The following is a 21,758-nucleotide window of genomic DNA, read 5'->3' on the forward strand; positions in this document are numbered from 1 at the left end:
TAATCACCAACATTATAGCCAAAATACAGTTAGATGTTCTATCTTAAGGTGGCAGCTGAAACGTTCTCTTTAGAGTTCGTGGTTTTACCGACAGAGGACTGTGAAACTCTTTTCATATTTTGTGCAAAGTTACCCAGTCTTACGGCATATAATTTCGTTTATGTCATTAAGGGTTTTTTTTTTTTTTTTTTTTTTTTTGCAATTATCATTCCTAAAACGTTGTGTATGAAGTCGTAAGCACAACAGCAGTAAGTGAATAGTTTTTTTTCTTAACATTAGTGTACATATTGAGAAATTATTCAAAGAATTGGGAAGTGTACTGACCTCTGAGCGATGACCACGCAAATTGTAGTTGGTTCGCAGAGGAAAATCCACGGCTTTCTTGCAGTGAGATGTCGTGAATGTGACTCCAACAATGCCCCGAACGTTGCCCGTGGCGAGCCATCCTTCCTGGTAGTAGTTGGTGCGATTCAATTTCCAGCCTTCATCCTGTTCAAGAGACAATAGCAATTATCAGTTAAAAGCAATACTATATCATGCACTCTCATTTATTTAATGTTATTATTACTAAACTAGAGACATACAATTTGGGATTCCGTCTGCCCCCTTAAGTATAACTAGAGTTACCAAAGTTAGAACGTGAAAAGTCAGTATTACATTAGGTATTAAGCTCCAAGTCCATTCTTGCTTTTTGTTCCCACCGTTCGTTACCCACAGTGTCCTTGTTACATAGTTGGTGAGCCTTATAGAGGTTTGTATTGCAGTTTAGTCAAATGTAGAAGAAAATCTTGAAACCATCAATCACTCCAAGATTCCATGTACTACGTTGTTAAGGGACATCACTACGTTTTCCACTCTATTCTTTCTTAGTTTTGGGGGTCAAGTGGCTCAGTGCTAGAGAGCCTACCTCTGGAACGTGGGGTCCCTGGATCGATCCCCGGCGAAGTAAGTTCTGGTGGACAACATCGTGTCCATGGATTTTCTCGCTTCCTCCCACTTTCTCATTCTACCAATTTTACAATCATCATTCACTTTCTTTAATCATCGTCTCCCTTAGCCCAAAGGGAATAAGCATGGGACGTTAAACTGAAATATTTCATTTAATTTTTTCTCAGTTTTTAAACTGTTAAATATTTAAATAGGGAAGTCGTATGGAAGGGCCAGAGATAGAGAAACATCGTTGATATGGATTCATGGTTATCCGTGTTTAAATTGTAACTGGTAGAAATATATCATTTCCTGTTTCAATGTTCATTCCCACAGAGCAGAACCCAGTAAGATATACCGAGAAGTGATTTCTTAATATGGATTCAACATTGAACGTTTTTTTTTTTTTTTTTCGACTGTACGAGGGATTAGGGAGTTCACACGTTCTGAAGATTCAAAAAGTATAGATAGAATATACCACGCAACCCACACTACTCTAAGGTGGTGCAGGTCGCATAGTGTTCAGTCATGCGCTGAACGGGCAGTTCTGTTAGTAATTCAATAAGAACAATACATATAAACCAGTCATGCGCCACCACCACCAATAGAAAGAAAACATGCTATTAAAGGAACTAACATTTATTTTCAAGGCAGAAATTTCACTGTCCAACAATTATGATATATTTAACTAAGCAGGGTTACGACAACAGCCAAAGAGCTAGAAGTCCTCAGTTCATTCAACACCACTTTATCGTCACTATTTGCCTCATTTTCTAAATTTCCTGTGGATGTTGTTGCTTTAAAATTCTTCACTCAAATTCAAAGTGTTACGGAGCATAAATAGGATAATTAACGAATCTTAAGATAACTATACAACATACAAAAATGTAAGCAAGTGTAATAATATACATTATTGGTTCTAGTGTGGAGCAGCGCTAATGACAGCATGAACGAGACTCTACACTGACTTTCAACATAAGCCGATTGGATTTCCAGAGGCATCCTTCGCATTGACAGCAACTTCTCTCCTCTTTTGCCTAATGAATGCTAATACTAACTGCTGCATACGCTTCTCAAAGCTTACAACTTTAGACAAACTGCCAACGAAAGCAATTATTGTCTTTCTACAATGCCTCGGCATCCTTATTTATTCAGATTCTTCAACATTCGGGAGAAGAGTTCTCCGCGCTTTATGAGCTCAAATTATGTCGCGTGAAAAGGGAGAAGACATCACAAGGCCTCAGTTTAACAGCAACATTCTTCCTCTTGTTTCCAATAAAACGAGGAAAGGGTTAGGGATGATCAGTCAAACACAAACAGAGCATTCGTTTCTCAACCACGGTACCTCCACTAATAACGATATTATTGCTTTTCTAGTTCAGTCTTCCTCTGACTTTTGAGTTATTGTTAATTGCTGACACATCAATATATATGAAATAAGTACTGAGTGCCTGAGTGACGGATCAACCCAGGTCTTTAAAACAATTAAAGACGTGTTTTAGTGCTTTTTATATTTCCCTTAGAAGGTGGGGGTTCCAATTCTTATGATAACATGGCCATATCTCAAAAATCCTTTAAGATTAGAGAAGTGTTACGGATACGAAACTGCGTATATAAACTCCTTATTCAAAACAAATGGTCACATCGTTTCCAGAAATTCCAGTTTTAAAGAAAGAAGTGGAGCATTTTTTAATTTCTTTTCTCAATATACAAAAATGACTTTGAAATTGTCGTCTCATCAGGGAAAACGGGTAAACCATTTAAAGTCAATTTTTGAACGCAATGAGCACTTGAGTTGATACATATTTATTTCATTTCACTTTTATTGAAATGTGTATTACAAGGACAAAAAGTTTTTTTTTTTTCGCAAAGAATAAGGCCATAAACGTACTTCTGCTGTGCGAAGAACGGAAGCAAAGGCTGAAATATGAAGCGAAGGCTAGGCTTCCATATTTCGATCTCGTGAAACGCAAAATAATAAGAACAGCGCCGTAGAAGCAGCGCTATGAAACAAAGAGGTATAGAAAGTCTGATCACATGAATTGATACTTTTTGAGAAAATGGGGAACTGAATCCATCATCAGGGACGTACGCTGGAATTTATTCAGGAAGTCCAAAGATTTTTAGGGGTTCCAAATTTAATGAGGATAAATTACATCAAAATATGTAAAATTAACACTAAAATTAAACTAAATTTACAGAAAAGTCAGGATTCCGGGGGTCCGGACCACCAGGACTCACCCCTTGCGTACGTCCCTGTTCACCATCTTTTGTAAATTATAAATATCATAAATCTGAAAGAAACCGTAAATTATAAAAATATTTCTTTGTTTCGCATTGAAATATAAAATTATAAAAAAAAGTAACAATTAAAATTAGACCAGAATAATTATACAACTCCTCTAAAAAAAAAATAGTTGATATCTGATTATGAACGCAGTCAGTACGTACGTTTGAAACGGAAGTTGAAATTTAAAAAAAAGAAAAAGAAATGGAATACCATTTTTTTTTAATGTATAGGTACGAGGATTATATAGGAAAATGTATGTAATTAGCCCACTGACAAATATGCGCGACTTGTCCAGGGAGGCCGGTCTGCTTTATACATCACTCATCTTGATACTAAATGAAAACTCTAACCACAGTACTTACAACTGCTAGAAAAAGATTCCCTGAGATTAAGCTGAAAGAGAATACAATTGAGGAGTTTGATGCAATAAGGGCGTAAGTCTGAAACATGCAGTTGGAGAAAAACAATGTAATATGCAGCATTTTATTCCGATATTGAATTGAAATGTTACCAGGAGGGTAAACAAGCATGGCAAAAGAAACAAATACGTTTGATGCAAAAAGGACGTAAACTCGTTTACGCCCTTATTACATTCAACTCCTCAATTTTTGGAAGGCATTAAAATCAGTAATTCTAGACCAAGACGAAGAGACTACCCGAGGACTACAGTGCATGGGAGTTTCGCGGTATGGATGGCCGCCCTCATCCTCATTTTAGTATGAGGGTGAGGGCAAATAAGGGTAAGTATGAGTGAGTGTAAGGGAGTTGGATGAAGTGTCAGGGCATCAACGATATTTGAGGGTGAGTATGAGAGAGTTAATTGAAAGTAAATGTGGCTGAAGGTTAGGAAAAATGTCGATCATTGCTTTCCTGTTAATGAAACCAAATACCTATTACAATCAAACCTCCCTTAACGGACACCTCTATAATACGGACAGATTATTTCGTCCCGGCAAAAATGTAGTTCTCTTACGGAACAAAATTCTCCCTTTCACGGACACTCGCAGATACGGACGCGGACAGTCTTTTTTTTTTTCGCAAACGTTTCAATTACCTCTTCATAACGGACAGGAATTATTCTCGATTCTGCAAATATATTACAGTAGATAGAAAAGTCTTTCCCCGATAAGTATATCTATAATGAGTCTAGACCTAGTGAATCATCAAACAGAACGGCTTCAAGCTCAACTTAAATTCTTTTTTTTTTTTTCTGCCCGCAATAAACTGCTTTCTGATGGAAATCCTAGAAAACCTTCAATAAGCAATAACACTCATGTAGGGTCAGTCGTATGGCCAAGAATTCTATGCGAAACATCTTCCCTTCCCTAACAAATTTAGTTCTTTTCCCTCTAGGCCTTGCTTCTTTCCCGACAATTTTGTAGATAACAAAACAAACATTGTTTATTTTACAACATTTTCAACGAACAATGTTTCCTTTTTTTTTTTTTTTTTTTTAAATCAACATTTTTATCTTACTTATGATACTGGAAGAGGTCTGGGTTGGAGTTTTCCCGGTATCCTTTCTCACTTTCTCTGAGTCAAACATATGAACTCTCAATAACTTGCTTTTACATCCATTTCGCCACCGACGATACCGCGCCAGTACACAAACACACTTTTTACGGTGTATCTTTTGCAGTATACGAATATTAACACATACCCGAGCAATAATATTATTTAACAGAAATGAATTTCTCCTTCATCCCTTCCAGTAATTCAAATATGTAGTAAATAGAGTATTTTCATATTGAATTTTACGTATTTACGCTCATATATAATGTATTTACTGTACATTACTGCATACAATTACCGTTGTGAGAATTTAAATTTCTGTAACCTCTCTGTAACAGACACCTCTCAGAAACGGACAAAAATTCATGCCCCATTGGTGTCCGTTATTCAGAGGTTTCACTGTATTATAATGATGATTAAAAACACTAAATGAATATCTCTTAAACAGCTGTAATTGTGAACTTGGGATCGAAGCTTTTAAATTGATGAACCACGTGATAATGAGAACATAATTAAAATTAAAAAAAAAACGTGCAAGCGAATAATCTGTTCTGATAGAGTGATAAGCTGTCTGTCTTTCAATCATGCATCATTACCTTTCATCTGGAATGCAGTAGATGAACGGTTGAGGAGTTTGTGGTAAAGGAATGGAGGTTTCTCTCTCAGCATTTGCGCCACAGAGAGATAGGACACAAGCAACCATTATGTAATTCCAGATCAACCAACCACAAACACAGCTCGTGTTTATTCGCTCATACATTTTGCTGACACAAATATGGATTTTCTGATGCATTGAGACAAATGCACAGAGGTTGGCTGCGAGAATTCCTCAGAAGCCTCCGGTTAGCGCAAAGTTGGTACAGATAATAATGATTTTAAACTCCTTAACGAGATTTTACTCTACTTGCAAAATTTTATCTAATCTACCATAATCGACAATGGCAAAATAATTGTGAAAGCTGCTTACGATAAGTGAATCTTGATTATTAAACACAGGACTCAACGTACCAGCGACAATACTTGTCATTATTTATCAGAAAAGGTTCTCAATATACTTAATAAACATGTTAGAGAATGTTTCAATATCTATAGAATTTAGAGAAAGAAACTTTCAACATAGTCCAACAGTTCCTAGTTCAACTGTGATCTTACGTGAACAGCCTACGTCAAAATCCGTGAATAAGCAGACGAAGCCTTTCGTTTAAAGCAGCCGTGTGCAACAGCCGGCCCGCGGGCCATATGTGACCCGCCTAACACTGTCTTCCGGCCCGCTGGTCAGTTATTGAAAACAATAATTATTATAATTTTTGTTTTTTAGAAAACCTGTTAAGAGTGAACTGAAAAATTTCCATCAATCACACAGTGCGAAACGTGGTAACGCCCTGAAGACAAGCCTTTGGCAAGCGCAGGTACTTGGGTGAAAATTTTCCTCGGTATAAGGATTGCTAGATGTACCGACAAAGTTCTAAATACATTGTTCTGCTCCTCTTTAGTGAGTAAATATTTTGGTTACCAGTGTAACAGTTGTTTTGTGTTATTGTGATGTAAATTACGATGAACATGTTCCATCATTTAATACTATGTTATTCAATTGTCGTAAAAATGATATACCTACAGTGAGGCACGTGACGCCATTTAGTGCTCTGTGATTGGCCCGCCCACTGTTTCAAGTTGCACACTCCTGGTTTAAGGTTTTTTTCCACTTACCTGAAAAGTTAGGGATTCTTACGGCAACTATATGTTCTTTCTTTTCGAAAAAGATCCATCTTATTATCCGTATGACATTCGATTGCTACAATGTAAAACTTCGCCCATTCAATCCTTAATAGGAAAGCTTCGAAAACGAGTCTATCTTATCCTGATTTGTTATTATCCACTTGCTTTATTTTGTATTAGCCTCTCCAATATTTTCTTGGCCTACCCAAAGGTCTCTTTCCTCCACGCTTCACCACTAGGATTGTATGAACTAGGGATGGCCAATTCCGGAATTTTTACTTTCCGGAATCCGGAAAGTAAAATCGGAAAATTCCGGATTTCGGAAAAATTCCGGAATTCGGAAAAAATCCGTATTTCGGAAAAATTCCGGAATTCGGAAAAATTCCGGAATTCGGAAAAAATCCGGAATTCGGAAAAATTCCGGAATTCAGAAAAATTCCGGAATTCGGAAAAAATCCGGATTTCGGAAAATTCCGGAATTCGGAAAAAATCCGTATTTCGGAAAAATTCCGGAATTCGGAAAAATTCCGGATTTCGGAAAAATTCCGGAATTCGGAAAAATTCCGGAATTCGGAAAAAATCCGGATTTCGGAAAAATTCCGGAATTCGGAAAAATTATTTTTTCTTTTTGTAATCCTAAGAATTTTGTTCAAATGCAAACGAACAAATTTCCTTTTTGTAATCCTAAGAATGTATGATGCAAGTTAAGCTGAAACTTATATCTTAAAGTATACACTACTCAATCTTCCCATGGTTAATGAGATGTAGTCCAAAAGTACGATGTACTCCTAATATTTAATTTTTGTTTTACTGTGATATTGTCCAGAGGTAAGACATATATTACACTGAGATAAACAACTTGACATAATGAAGATGTTATCATACGTAGTTTTCCAGAAAATCGTGAGAAACGATTTTTTATGAAGTTAAAATATGCGTCGCTTGTTGCCAGTGTAATGCAATTGATAACTTTTATGCTGGAATAGTCTTCTTCTTCTTCTTCTTCTTCTTCTTATTATTATTATTATTATTATTATTATTATTAATCGTTTATGTACTGTAAAAGAAAAATATGAACCGTTAAGTAGTATATTTTATCTTGTTTTTTGATATCTTCTAACAGTAATAACAAATTGCTTGTAAATACGCAATGATTATCAAGGACAATGGCATATTAATGTAAGGACTACTCTGCAGACTAGCAATAAACAATAAACAATAACATAAACAATAGTCCCAAAAAAAAAGTAACTAACTTGGGCACGTCAGAATATTCGCGAGAATATAGGGACGCATTGAGACTAGCAAAAAACGTGGTGTTATTATTACTCAAAGGGCCGTACGATGGAGGCTTTAACGTTAATGTTAATGGCACCAATGAGCACTTACTTGCTCTAATGGTTAACCTCACTTTTGAGATGATTCTTAGAAGTGGGCGTGTTGGCATGTAGTTGGAGTACTAACGATTTGCGTCACTATCGAACACTAACTTAGCACTAGCGACGTTTAAAGTCGAAATTGGAGTCTGACATAAGTGGCTTGTCAACTTCACGGACATTATAGTTTCCTTGAATGCGAGAATTTTGCGCCCTACCACAAAAATAGGAAAAAATGCACTCGCAATATATTTGCACTGGAATGTTTGCGCCCTACCCCAAAAAGAGGGGAAAATGCGCCGGCTATATATTTGCACTGGGATGTTAGCGCCCTACAATTCAACTTATTATTGTATTGTGTAAAGTAACTTCCACTCGCACTTGAACTAGGCTTGCCTCTCATCGTCTCAGTGAGTTACTCCATCCGTTATAATATTCCGAACAAATGAAAAAAAAATACAATTTTAGTTCACTAAAGGGCAATCCATACAAATACAATTTTTCATTATACTACAAAATTTACAATAAACGTATAAATGACTGATATATAATTATTTATTAATATAATCAAAGAGTATAATTTAATCCACAAAAGGCTGTTTGGCTCTACCCAGATATCTCTGTTCACAATCCTTGAGAGTTGTTTGGCTTTTCAGGACACAAAATATAGAAAAGAAAATGTAAAGTGAATGTAAAATCAGTTCAGTAATATTATCAAGAAAACTATGTACAGTGTGTTTACTTGCTGGAATTACACTTCAAACACACAATTGCGTTCAGTCGTTCTTTCAGGAAAAATGTTCCGGGGGGCACATTTAGTATTCCGGAGGGGGGTCACTGCTGGTACTATTCTATTTATTATTATATTATAGACGTATTATTTTGGTCTCCTCCGAGGGGGCACTCTGAGAGCTCTGGGGAGGCCAGTGTTCCCCCAAAATCATCTCTGGAAGAAGCAGTGATTGCGTTGATCCGTTGTGTTCTTTTGGCTTATATTGAAGTTTATTCTCCCCTTATATAGCCACAATGAAAATAAATCACAAATGGCATGGTTGTGGGGGGAGGATTGTTTATGCTGTAATGTCAGCCCCTCCGAGGAAATGCGTAAGCTCCAATAGGTTCTTTTATTTCGCAGGTCTCAAACTTCCCGGTGGAGGTACATCGCAGGCGCAATTTTCCCTGTTCTTGAGGTAGGGCGCAAATTTCCCAGACGCAAAATTCTCGACACCGTTCGAATGACCTCGGAAGACTATATCTTTTTCAATACTTTTTTATAATTTTTTACTCGAGATTTCTTCATAGCTTCTTATTAAAATACTTACTAATATATCCTCATTTTATTGTCCTAACCAATCAATATGGGTATGGTGTCAGTAAAATATTTAGATTGATCGAGCCTCTGGTGTGTAACCACAGTATCATGCCCCCATTAGAAATCTTGGCTAAACGAATCAATATATGTTGCCAATAAAATAGTTTAGAATGATTGAGCCCCTGGTAAATAACCATAGTATTTCGTGACAGACCCCCCCCCTTCCTATTACCATATTCTAGCTACGTGCCTGACTCAGCTAAATCTCTACATTCTTTACCAAGCACACATTTTCTAAAGCGGAAAATGCTCTCTAAATACCTAAGCTCATTATTTTCAGCAGATGCACAAACTGGGTAACATGCTATCTACATGAATGTTATATATGTCGATTACTGGAAACCGCTTCTCGCTATCTATTACCATATTTACTATATAATGATTAACGTTAAAACCGGAAATGGTTGATTTGTACCGCTTCCGGTTTGAATATTACATTCATCAGGGAACTCGATTCTTAACTATTGACTCTGTACATCATGGCCAAAATTGATTGGTAATCCATCAGATAGTTCTTGAGACTGTTTGTTTCACTGACGGACAGAATGAATATATGGCTATAGAGTTTTGATAAACTAAATTCGTTAATGAGTGATGATGGAACAAATATAAGAAAGGGAACCAAGAGTACCACCGGGAAAATTTTCGAACACAAAATTAGCCATCGAAAACCCACATGTCCTGGGTTAGAATACCATAGATGAAAACTCTACCACTGAGTCATCAATCACCCGCTTATTAGTTTTGTTAACTATTATATTAATATAAATTAATGAATGCCTGCTTATGTTAATTATTGAACAATTACATTGTATACTTCGTAAAGTCAATTTGTATTTACTGTACATACAGTGAGCGCAGAAAGTGTTCGTACACCTATGCTATTGAAACGAGAATGCCTGCGAAAAAGAAACAGAAAATTTAAGAAGTGTAATAACACACACAATATGAATAATGAAAACTAAGCTTTATGAATATATCAATAAAGAACCACAAAGACAAGTTTAATGGTCAGAAAGTAAATAAATTCCGTAGAAAATATATAGAGTAGACGCAAAAAGTGATCGTACACCTGACGTACGAATACGAAACAAAGATACCACAACTGGGGTTCACTAGTATTCACCTGACAAGTAAACCTTACGTTTGGGTGAATTGAGTTGCTGACTGAGACACATATGAAAAAGTAGTACTAAATGTGGTCAGTATTTCAGTGAAGTTGTAGGTGCGAAGCTCCAGGGGTTTAGGAGATACAGCTACCAGAACATCACATGGAAGTACAGAATAGTCTTCATACAGTTGGAGGTAAAAGCTCTGTAAGACCTCTTGTAACGACAAAAGGTCAATAACAAATATATGGGTACATATTAGGAGTAGGGGGAAGTCATATAGTAAGGGTATACCTCACGGCGGCCATCTTGAAATCCGCCATTTTGAATTAAGGTTAAGTTTTTAAAATAGGAATAGGGTCATGTGATACATGATTTAAGGCGCAAATTTAATCAGAAGAACAATGGTGACGTTAATTTTGATTTACGCGCAATTGGTAAAAAGTTACAGGGAAATTAAATATTGTTGCAGCATATGTATTAGTCCTTTGCCCCACCTTGTAAATTTTGTGTTAATGTTAATAATTAAATAAAAAGCAGGTGGATAAATATTAGGTCTATGGTAAGAGTTGCCTTGATGGCGGCCATGTTCAAATCCGCCATTTTGAATCAGACAAAAGTTTTAAACGAAACGCATAACATTGACACCTTATTAATAGCAAATTTTACCATAATCCATACGTTAATTTTGATTTACGACTACTGCTTTGACGGAATTGTTAACAACAAATGTGTCAAGTGTAACTCGATTGCCTTTGTGAGGTGTGCTCACTGTGAGCAGAGCATTTGTGCAAGTCATGCACTCTTTTCTGAACTACATATTGATTGTACTAATTGAGGATTTTTCTGGAAGAAAGTTCCCAAGTTTAATTATGACTCAATTCCACTTTGGTCATTTTTCCTTAAATTAGCAACTTGTTTATGCGATAACAAATGCTGGTTAATGATAAAGCAAAAATGGTTATACCGTTGGATTTATGATAAAATTTGCTATTAATAAGGTGTCAATGTAATGCTTTTTGTTTAAAACTTTTGTCTGATTCAAAATGGCGGATTTGAACATGACCACCATCAAAGCAACTCTTACCATAGACCTAATATTTATCCACCTGCTTTTTATTTAATTATTATCATTAACACAAAATTTACAAGGTGGGGTAAAGGACTAATACATATGCTGCAACAATATTTAATTTCCCTGTAACTTTTTACCAATTGCGCGTAAATCAAAATTAACGTCACCATTGTTCTTCTGATTAAATTTGCGCCTTAAATCATGTATCACATGACCCTATTCCTATTTTAAAAACTTAACCTTAATTCAAAATGGCGGATTTCAAGATGGCCGCCGTGAGGTATACCCTTACTATATGACTTTCCCCTACTTCTAATATATACCCATATATTTGTTATTCACCTTTTGTCGTTACAAGAGGTCTTACAGGGCTTTTACCTCCAACTGTATGAAGACTATTCTGTACTTCCATGTGATGTTCTGGTAGCTGTATCTCCTAAACCCCTGGAGCTTCGCACCTACAACTTCACTGAAATACTGACCACATTTAGTACTACTTTCTCATATGTGTCTCAGTCAGCAACTCGATTCACCCAAACGTAAGGTTTACTTGTGAGTATACACCTCTGTATAGCATGACGAGTAACAGAATGAGTTTAGTTGTGAATAGGAGTGAAAAAACTGCACGGTGGGCTGTCGAAATGGGAAGCAACCGAACAGAAACAAATGAGGAGACAAGAAAAGTAATTATTAAAGTGCATAAGAAGGGTAAGTCTTTGAGAAAGATAGCAAACCTCAGGGGCAGATCCAGAGGGGGGCGATCGGGGCCATCGCCCCCCCCCCACATGAGGAAACTTTCTTATTTTATATATAAATAAACCCATCCATAACAAGTTTGGAGCTCTTAAAAGTAGCAGTATTACTGCCGACCGCCCCTTCCCCAGAAGTCCGTCCTGGATCCGCCCCTGTATAGAGTAGTCACAATCGAGTATTTTCCGCTGTATGTTTGGAGTCGTTGTCTTGCTGAACAATAAATTGTTTTCAAGAACCATCTTCTGCCCACTAGTATGGAGATATTCCTTTAATATGTTAATATACACTTTGTAGATCATCACTCCATCGATAAGGTGGAGACGACCCACTCCTGAGGCACTCATACAACCCCAGACGAGCACGGACCCTCCTCCGTGTCTTACTTTAGAGACGAGATTTTGAGGATTCATCTCTGTATTCACCTTGCGCCATACCATACGCCTCCCATTGGACTCGATAAAATTAAATTTATTTTCGTCCGAAAATATGACCCTATTCCAGAAAGAAGCCTGATCCCTTATCTTTATACTCTTTTTCAAACTTTAGTCTCTTTATACGATTTGTCTTGTTCACCCAGAACATTTTCCTGGCTATCCGACCATGATACCCTGCAAATATTCCGCACTGTACTGGCTGATACTTTAACACCGCGTGTTTCCAGATCCGTTGCCAATTGCACAGCACTACTTTTTGGAACCTTTTTTCTTTCCCTAATAATGTAACGTTTAACTTGTTCACTCAACACTCTTGGTCTTCGAGTTCTTTTTTTATTATTTTTTTTATGGTTTCGCACAGTGATAGAAACATTATACATCGCAATTATTGTTTGTACTGTTGAACAAGGCCTGTCTGCAAGGTTTGCCAGGGGCGGATCCAGGACGGACTTCTGGGGGGGGCGGTCGGCGGTAATACTGCTACTTTTAAGAGCTCCAAACTTGTTATGGATGGGTTTATTTATGTATAAAATAAGAGTTTCCTCTTGTGGGGGGGGGGGCGATTGCCCCCTCTGGACCCGCCCCTGACTCTATAATACCTTGAAACAGCTTCGCACACCTCCCCAATCCCCAGACATGAACCCCATAGAACATCTATGATCTGTTCTGGAGACAAGAATCAGAAGGCACAGCTTGTCTACTAAAGAAGGCCTAAGAAAAGCTATTCAAGAAGAATGGGACATAATCAGTCCCGAAGCTACAGAACTACGAACTACTACAGGTGAAATCAATGCCACGAAGATTACAGACAATCATTAACGCACAGGGTAATCCCACAAAATATTAAATAACGTAATATACTTTATAAGCATTAATTCAAGCATAAGTGTACGGTGACTTTTTGCGTTTACAAAAAAGGAATTCTCTCTTTTCTTCTGAACAAAACAGTGATTGTGTTTGTTTGGCCTTTCTCTTGTATATAGAAATAAAATGTATGAATGTGTAGTCTTATTTCTGGTTATATATATATTTTTCCACCTCCCGTTCTCATGCTAGCTGTTTTCAATATAAACTATGCACGGTGTACGAACACTTTCTGCGCTCACTGTAGGTATGTTGACAATAAGCGAATGTTATTAGAATATTTGTTGAGATTTGTTTTCCTTCACTGCCTTTCGCCTGATTAAAAAGTAGTTTGCAGTGCTTTGGAGCAGCTGCAGGTGGGAACGCGATAATGTTTGAGACATACCGGCGACTTTTTTGTGTGTGAAAATAAGATCTTTCTCATAAAGTAGTAAATAACTGCAGTAGCAATTGTCTACGTAAATGATAAAGACATATCCAACTACAAGAAATTAATACAGTATATATAGCCTATTCATTATTGTGTTTCTCTTTTAACAACTACTAGCTAAGGATGGCCAATTCCAGAATTTTTACTTTCCGGAATCCGGAAAGTAAAATCGGAAAAATTCCGGATCTCGGAAAAATTCCGGATTTTTTCTGAATTCCGGAATTTTTCCGAAATCCGGAATTTTTCCGAATTCCGGAATTTTTCTAAATTCCGGATTTTTTCCGAAATCCGGAATTTTTCCGAATGTCGGAATTTTTCCGAAATCCGGAATTTTTCCGAATTCCGGAATTTTTCTGAATTCCGGAATTTTTCCGAATTCCGGAATTTTTCTAAATTCCGGATTTTTTCCGAATGTCGGAATTTTTCCGAAATCCGGAATTTTTCCGAATTCCGGAATTTTTCCGAAATCCGGAATTTTTCCGAATTCCGGAATTTTTCCGAATTCCGGAATTTTTCTGATTTCCGGAATTTTTCGAATTCCGGAATTTTTCCGAATTCCGGAAAGTAAATTTTCCGATTCCGGAAAACAAAATTTCCGGAATCCGGATTCCGGAAAATTTTGGCCATCCCTAGTATGAACCCACACGAACGACGTGTCTCCCGTTTTAGACATCTCGACTTTTTTGTTCACAGAATATTTATTGACCTGAAGCTGTCGTGAAGTTTAGCGCGTTTCATTACACTCAAAATTCTTTACTTCGTTCATCTATTTCGCGCCAAATACTTTTCAGTACAAAGCAATTTTGTCTTCGAAAATCCTCAATCCGTTTTTTTCTTTATGGGTCAGCGAACAACTTGCATGTTTATACAATACAACAAGCAGCATTATGAAAAGCGCTGGTTACGCTAGTTCGATTCCATGGCTAGATAGCCAAACTTGCGGCGTCACCTTTTCCAATAATTAGAATTTTGGCTATGGGAACCAAACCTAAAAAGCGCTACCTTGCGTCTTATATTACCTTGAATTTGTATCCGTAGCTGACATTAAGGAAACGAAGGAAATGAAAAGGAAAAAAAAAACATTGGGTCGCCGTTATTCCTTCTTACACTATAATTTATAGACCAGTAAACACAACGCTACTTACTCCAGATTCTTGTACACTACTTGCGTTGTCAATGCTAAGGAAAAGACGAGGAAAAGAAAAAAAAATCGTTTAAGATAATACCATATATCTTGCATCTCTGTTTATTTAACTTTCCTTGTAATAAACGTATAACAAAAGACTCTCATTGACATTTATGATCGTGGATAGATTCAGGAAAAAAAAATCTTTGTATTTCGTTTAAGTTTCTCAAACCCTTTAACGCCAACACAACTCAAAGGTAAATAACAATATAAATTAAGCCACACTGTACTAACAGTAAGAGAGTTGTTTACATTTCTAGACAATAGCACAAAGTCCTTGGCAGGCTACTTCACCAAAGGAAATTTACCAATTACATTACCACTCGTAACCATCTCCTTGCAAAGAGAGAGACCTACGGCTGCGTCGATTAACCTTCCCCCTTTTAGTACATAACTTCTCCACTTCACCCGCATCCAACTGCTAAGAGGGCATTTCCCTCGACATTCACTATTAGCAGCGGCGGTAATAACATTAAACTCTGTAGCACATTATGGGGAACACAAAACCAGCCAATGAAATTAGACTCGACTTCTGACACTCCCGCATTGAAGTACGAGTGGTATCGTACACCCACCGTCTTAATGTGCCTCACTGATTTAGTGAGCAACATCACAATCAAATGTAACAGGACAACTCGAGAATGCAAACTTGGGGTGCGGCGACTTAATGCTTAGATTGTAAATGATATAGATATACTTATGTATATAGTTATTGATGAACAATACGGAATGCCCGCTGCTGGACAGACGTAAACTAGCCATCGCTAATCAATCCTTAATTTATCAAATAGAATACCTGAGAGAATAAACAATACGGAATACCTGTTGCTAACATACATGTGCTAGATGGCAGCGAGTAATATATTATACATCTAGACAACTCTAAGAGATGATTTTATTCAGAGCAAGAGAGAAACGGCTTTGATATCAGACTATCCCGCTGGCGTATGATTCAACTTACTGGATAGAGACTCACTCTCGTTTACTCGGACATATTACGGACAAAACTCATTTCGGACAATATTATGGACATTATAAACTGACTCGGATAATATATATATATGTATACACCAAGAAAACTGAGAATTATTAAACGTATATTATTGTTTGTTCATAAGTAATCTGTAGTAAGATAATGAACACACGAAGACATTAATATGACGTTAGACGTTATATTTAAGACAATTTGGACAACTATAAACGGTGGACAATTTCTTCCGCAACTTCCCGGATGATACTAGTTTCTTCACAAGACGGAATAAAAGAAATAGACATATTTACCTAGTAGACAGTTACCAAAGCTCACCCGACCGTGGTTTCACTTTACGAATAGGGACACTGAGGAAACACTGTGAAACCGCACTCCAGGGTGGCGACCGGTCCTGACGACTCCTCCAACATCTCACCATGTGTACAGCCATAACCTCGGCGTGGATTGATCACACCCCCTCCTTGGTTAACAGCAAAGCATACGTTCCACTGCTATCTCCACCAGGTAGACAAACAATCACTGCAAAGCTGCTGCAATGTTCATCCTCACAACAGCGACTACAGTTAGACACATTAAATTCCGGAGAGGCAGGCTGAGCTGACAACAAGTAATATAGGACGAAGTCCCTTGCCAAGAAAACGTAGTAAGGGTGGACGGAAATTTACAACGTCAAGAGAAGGAAGCCATACATCAATCGAGTTCGGTCTCGGAGACAGCACAAAAGGGATTTCTGAACTTCAGCTTTCATCACATTAACAGTTAGGAAATATCTAACCAATCCCAGCCATATTCCAAAACGCACAGGTCGAATATTTGAGTAAGTTCTCTTGTGATTCTTGTTTATACCCGCTGGCCTAGCATAACGTTCGACTAAACAGCTTCTTTAAATATTTATATTAAAAAAACGGCCACTCACTGCATAATTCACTGTAAATTAATATCCGAAAATATGGACAATCGTGCTTTTCACCTCACCACGGCCATGTTCGCAGTTCGTAGTACAAAGAAAAGGTGAACCAGAGGGGGCTCTCCGCAGCCCTCTCACTTCCGGATTGGTCATTCCATACTACGCATCAGAGCGTAGAATGGAAATAACAGATTTTATAATAAAACAAATATAACTAAAGGAGAATCAAAATTATATAAACGGGCATTTATATATGCAGATTCATAATAATCCTTCCGTTTTACATGAAACACAAAAATTTAAATTATTTCAAACGATCCGAGCTACTCTCAAAAGCCGCTCAACGCAAACCATAGACGTACAAAGGAAAGTAGCATACTACATCTACATGCACTAGTCCAATTGTCGACCATCTTGAATCCTTCATGAGAGTCGAGAATTGAGAAAATAAAAAGAAATAATATTAGCCGAGAGCTGATTGAACATTTCCGCAAATATTCTCCTTGAGAAAATGTAACGCTCAAAGAGGAACGTTACAATTATATTTGTATCTCCGTTTCAATTTTAAGTTCTTTGATATTAATTGTGACGATAGAAGTTATTTATCATGATTAGAGACCGGATGTTAGGCAAAATGCCTATTCTTTAATATTGAAGATACAATCAAAAATAACGTTTTAAAGTTTATATGGGGGATTATAATTTCAATTTAAGCCAATTTTATTCTGCCTATTTTGCCTATTTCTCCCATTCCTGCCTAAATAATTGCTTTAGTGCCTAATGTTGCCTATTCTATAGACTTTCTTCAAAATAAGACTTTATTGAGGAAAAATATATAATTTAGTAGCCCTATTTCAAGAAAGGATTTTGCCTCTTCCGAGATGAGTGCTGTTTGTAGTGATAATATGTCGTAAAACTTTGAATTACTATGTGTACTGACAAAGTGCTGTAAAACCTTGGACTGCTGTGTGTACTGATAAGTGTATAAGATTTGGACTATTATGTGTAGTGATAAAGTGCTGTAAGAGAATATATTTACCAAATATTAATGGAATACATGCCAAGCTTCGTTTTTATATATACATTAAAAGAAAATATTAACAAATAGGAATGTTTCTATATTATTTGAACATATCTATGACTTGAATTTATTTTTAATTGTATTATTTATCTTCATTATTTCGAGTTACATTTTAGTGCCTATTTTTAAAATTTAAGTGCCTATTTGCCTGCCTATTTTCCAGGTTTTTAATACCTAAACATCCGGTCTCTAATCATGGTGTAATGTCAGGCATTTCCTTTCATTTGTACATTTGTTATTCTTAATTACTTGATATCATTACTCCTAAATAGATGTGTTCGGAATTCCAATTTCAATTCCGCAATTTCGTGATTTCGAAATTATGAGTTTCCAAAATGCCGGACTAAACTTCCGTAATTTCGACTTTCTACATTTCAGATAAAGTTCGGAGATTCTGAAAATTCAGAGGTTTTGGAATTTCAACTGAATAAATTTTTAATTTAGATTCCAGGATCAAATTGTTGATTTGGAAATGCTTCGGAACTCGGTAACAATCAGACTCCTAAATATTTGTATTTGTACCAAAGTCTTGCATCCGCAGAGCTGTACACTATAGGTTAAAACTAGTGGTGGGCACAAAAACGGTTTTTCGGTTTCCGGTTTTTAGAAAAAACGGAGCTGTTTTTGAAAATTAAAAAACGTTTTTTTTTGCCTAAACCGGTTTCTGTTTTCTCCAAAACCAGTTTCAGTTTTACCAAAACTTGTTCAATTTCTGGCCAGAATAGTGCTTCGCTGTTCTCCAGAAACCGATTCCTTTCCCACAGAAATAGTTTTATGTATTTTCCGAAAGGGAAACGGTTTCAGTGAAAAAGCGAAACGATTTTTGGAGAAAACCGAAATTTCGATTTTTGGGATTTCGGTATTTCTAGTAACCTTTTCCTTTTTTTTTATATAAAAACCGGTTTTGCCAATCCCCAGTGAAAACAGTGTTTTATAAAAATTCTAATTGTCTACATTCAACACTGTTTTTTTTTTAAGTATGTGTCTAATCAGTTGAAAGTCTGTATCATATTTTTAATGGAATTATTTAAGACTTTCTTATACATATTTAAGACTTTCCAACACACCGCGACATCTATTAGCTTCAGGAAGACAAGTGGCAGTATAAGTAGCGACACATATTAGCGTGGCTGTAACGCAGTGAGACGTTTGTCGTTTATTATAAGGAATTCTTGTGCTCCTCGTCTTTCTAGATTATAAATCTCGTAAGCAAGATTAAATAATATTTCAGGATAGCTTAACGCAAAGGGTGACGTTTCTCTTTCATAATTAAGATTACCTAGTCCTATAGACATATTTCTTTGTTGTGCCTGTTTTTTCAGGGGATAAAGTTGCAGTTAAAAGAAACAAAAATACAGTATATTGCTGCGGTTACATAGTACATATGAAACACGAATACAATAATGTTAACATTAAGCATCCATTATCTTGTATTACATGAATATTATGAAATAAGGTCACTGTAAAGCCAGTAAGAGGAAACATCTCTCGCGTAAACCGACGAGAAACGTCGATGTAATTTGAATGGAGCTCTCAAGTGATGAATATGCAAACGTATAATGAAGCTATAAACGATCATAAAGCTCTCAACCAGTCCTCTCACACCAACACCTGTCAAAGTACTCAAAACATTTGCCATCAATTAATCTGAAAACATACGATTCAGCTTACTCCGTACTTCGAGAGTTTTCAATAAATAATAAAACAGTGCTCGTAATAGAATACTACAGCTTGCAGAGCAATTTCTAATAGACGTACAACGAAATCGTTGTGGAGATTAAAGTGTATTGATATCAAAATATTTATAGGGGCCATGGTAGCTCACTGGTAGAGCGTTCACCTCTAGAGCATGGGTGCCTGCTTCGATTCCAGCTCGCGCCAAGTGGACTTGTGGTGGATAGACATAGTGTACGTGGATTTTCTTGGGATTCTCCCGTTTCCTCCCACTTTCTTCACTCCACCATTTCATTCACTTCTCATCATCGCTGTCTTCTTTAGCCCACACGGCATAAGCATGGGATGTAAAACAGATTTCATTTCATTTTTATAAATATTTATAATAGAGACGACCATGAGATAAAAAATTAGAATCCCAACATTTTTCGTAGTTTCTATTTTCCTGCAGATTTAGCATATGAGTACGCAGAGATGTAAGGACTAAGGGGAAGCTAACGTTTTTTTTTCTTTTTCTTTTCTTTTCTTTTTTTTTTTTTTTTTGAAGGATAAATGAACTCTTGATAACAATGTTTCATAACAAGAATAAAAAAAACACATTTTTTGTGGGATAAAATAAAGAAATGTGACAAAACTAAACCCATTGGGCGATCATCCTGGCTTGAAAGCTAAAGTTGTATTAGATACTCTAAAATCCTGCTCAAACCTATTGACATCTGTCAAAAGTCAATGGTGTGCAGGTGCAACGTCGGATTTCACTTCCTTTCGTGTACAGGGATGTGAAATGTTAAGAGCCTGCCTTACTAAAAATAATGCAAAATTTACCATTTTTCTTTTACTTGTTTATTCATAAGTGAAAGGAGATAATGAAATGAAACTTACCACAATCATAGATAATGTTACTCTACAACAGAAAATATGAACTCGAATTTTTAGTGTTGCCATCCACAGAAATTACAGTGTTGCCAGAATAACAATTTCCCTAAAATCTAAGTTAAGGCAGCGACTAGAGGAACGATCTCAACTGTACTTGGTTACGTATCGTGTTGTTTTGGTTTGCTGTAAACTACTTTTTAAATAGCATTATTATTGTTTTAATAACTGTATGTTAAAACTATTTTGTTTATTACAAACTAAATACAACTATTATTTAAAAAGTAGTTTACAGGAAATCAAAACTACGTGATACGTAATCAAATGCAGTTGAGTTCGTTCCTCTAGTCGCTGCCTTAACTTAGATTTTAGGGAAATTGTTATTCTTGCAACATTCTAATTTCTACGGATGGCAAACACTGAAAATTCTTCAGGTTCATATTTTCTGTTGTAGAATAACATTATCTATGATTGTGGTAAGTTGCATTTGATTATCTCCTTTCACTTATGAAAAACAAGCAAAAGAAAAATGGTTAATTTTGTGTTATTTTTAGTAAAGCTGGCTCTTAAAGCGAGAAATTAAGATATTGAAAAAACAAATTCGTTCTTACAAACTTATTAACGCTATAGTGACATATCACAAAGACGTACCTTTCAAATTCCTTTCTCCTAATCCAGGAACAAAGCCATTAGACAATATCGCCCAATTTGCGTTGGATATTATGAAAAGGAGGACACGCCTTAAAGTCAGGAGGTTTGAGCCGGACTCTACGGAACTGGTTCGCTCTAATCCATTATAATCAGTGAATCCTATGTCTGATGCAATGTGCTTATCACAACGATGATCGATAACAGAAATGTCACTTAAATTTTAAAAATGCGCCCAATATATATATATATATATATATATATATATATATATAATATATATATATATATATATATACACGAGGTGTGGCAATTAAATAGGGAGACTGTCGCCCACCTCCTGTCGTGCAGAATCGTGAGGGGGAGGTAGCTAATGATGTGTTGTTGATCTTGAACCTTCATGAGCAGAAACAGTTTGTTTCATGATTCTCAAAGCTTTTCTTTTCTTTGCAGGCTTGCATGAAGAGGACAGTGTTCTCTAGGAGTACCGGAATCATGTTGAACAGTAAAGTTGAGCAACGTATTAACATCGAATTTCTG

The 21,758-nt window shown here is 36.5% G+C and overlaps 1 protein-coding gene across 2 annotated transcripts in view; it reads right to left on the bottom strand.

Annotated features, from left to right (window-relative positions):
* The window catches only part of Tusp (WD40 superfamily protein Tusp), a 320,891-nt gene that overhangs the window by 163,085 nt on the left and 136,048 nt on the right, over window positions 1-21,758 (bottom strand). For both annotated transcript variants that reach the window (XM_081732680.1, XM_081732675.1), the window contains exon 2: window positions 325-489. In XM_081732680.1, coding sequence (XP_081588806.1) covers window positions 325-489 — 165 coding nt within the window. The remainder of the gene's footprint in view (window positions 1-324; window positions 490-21,758) is intronic.

The sequence above is a fragment of the Thermobia domestica genome, chromosome 1 (genome assembly GCF_964235325.1).
Source record: "Thermobia domestica chromosome 1, izTheDome1.hap1.1, whole genome shotgun sequence".
NCBI classification, from domain to species: Eukaryota; Metazoa; Arthropoda; class Insecta; order Zygentoma; family Lepismatidae; genus Thermobia; species Thermobia domestica.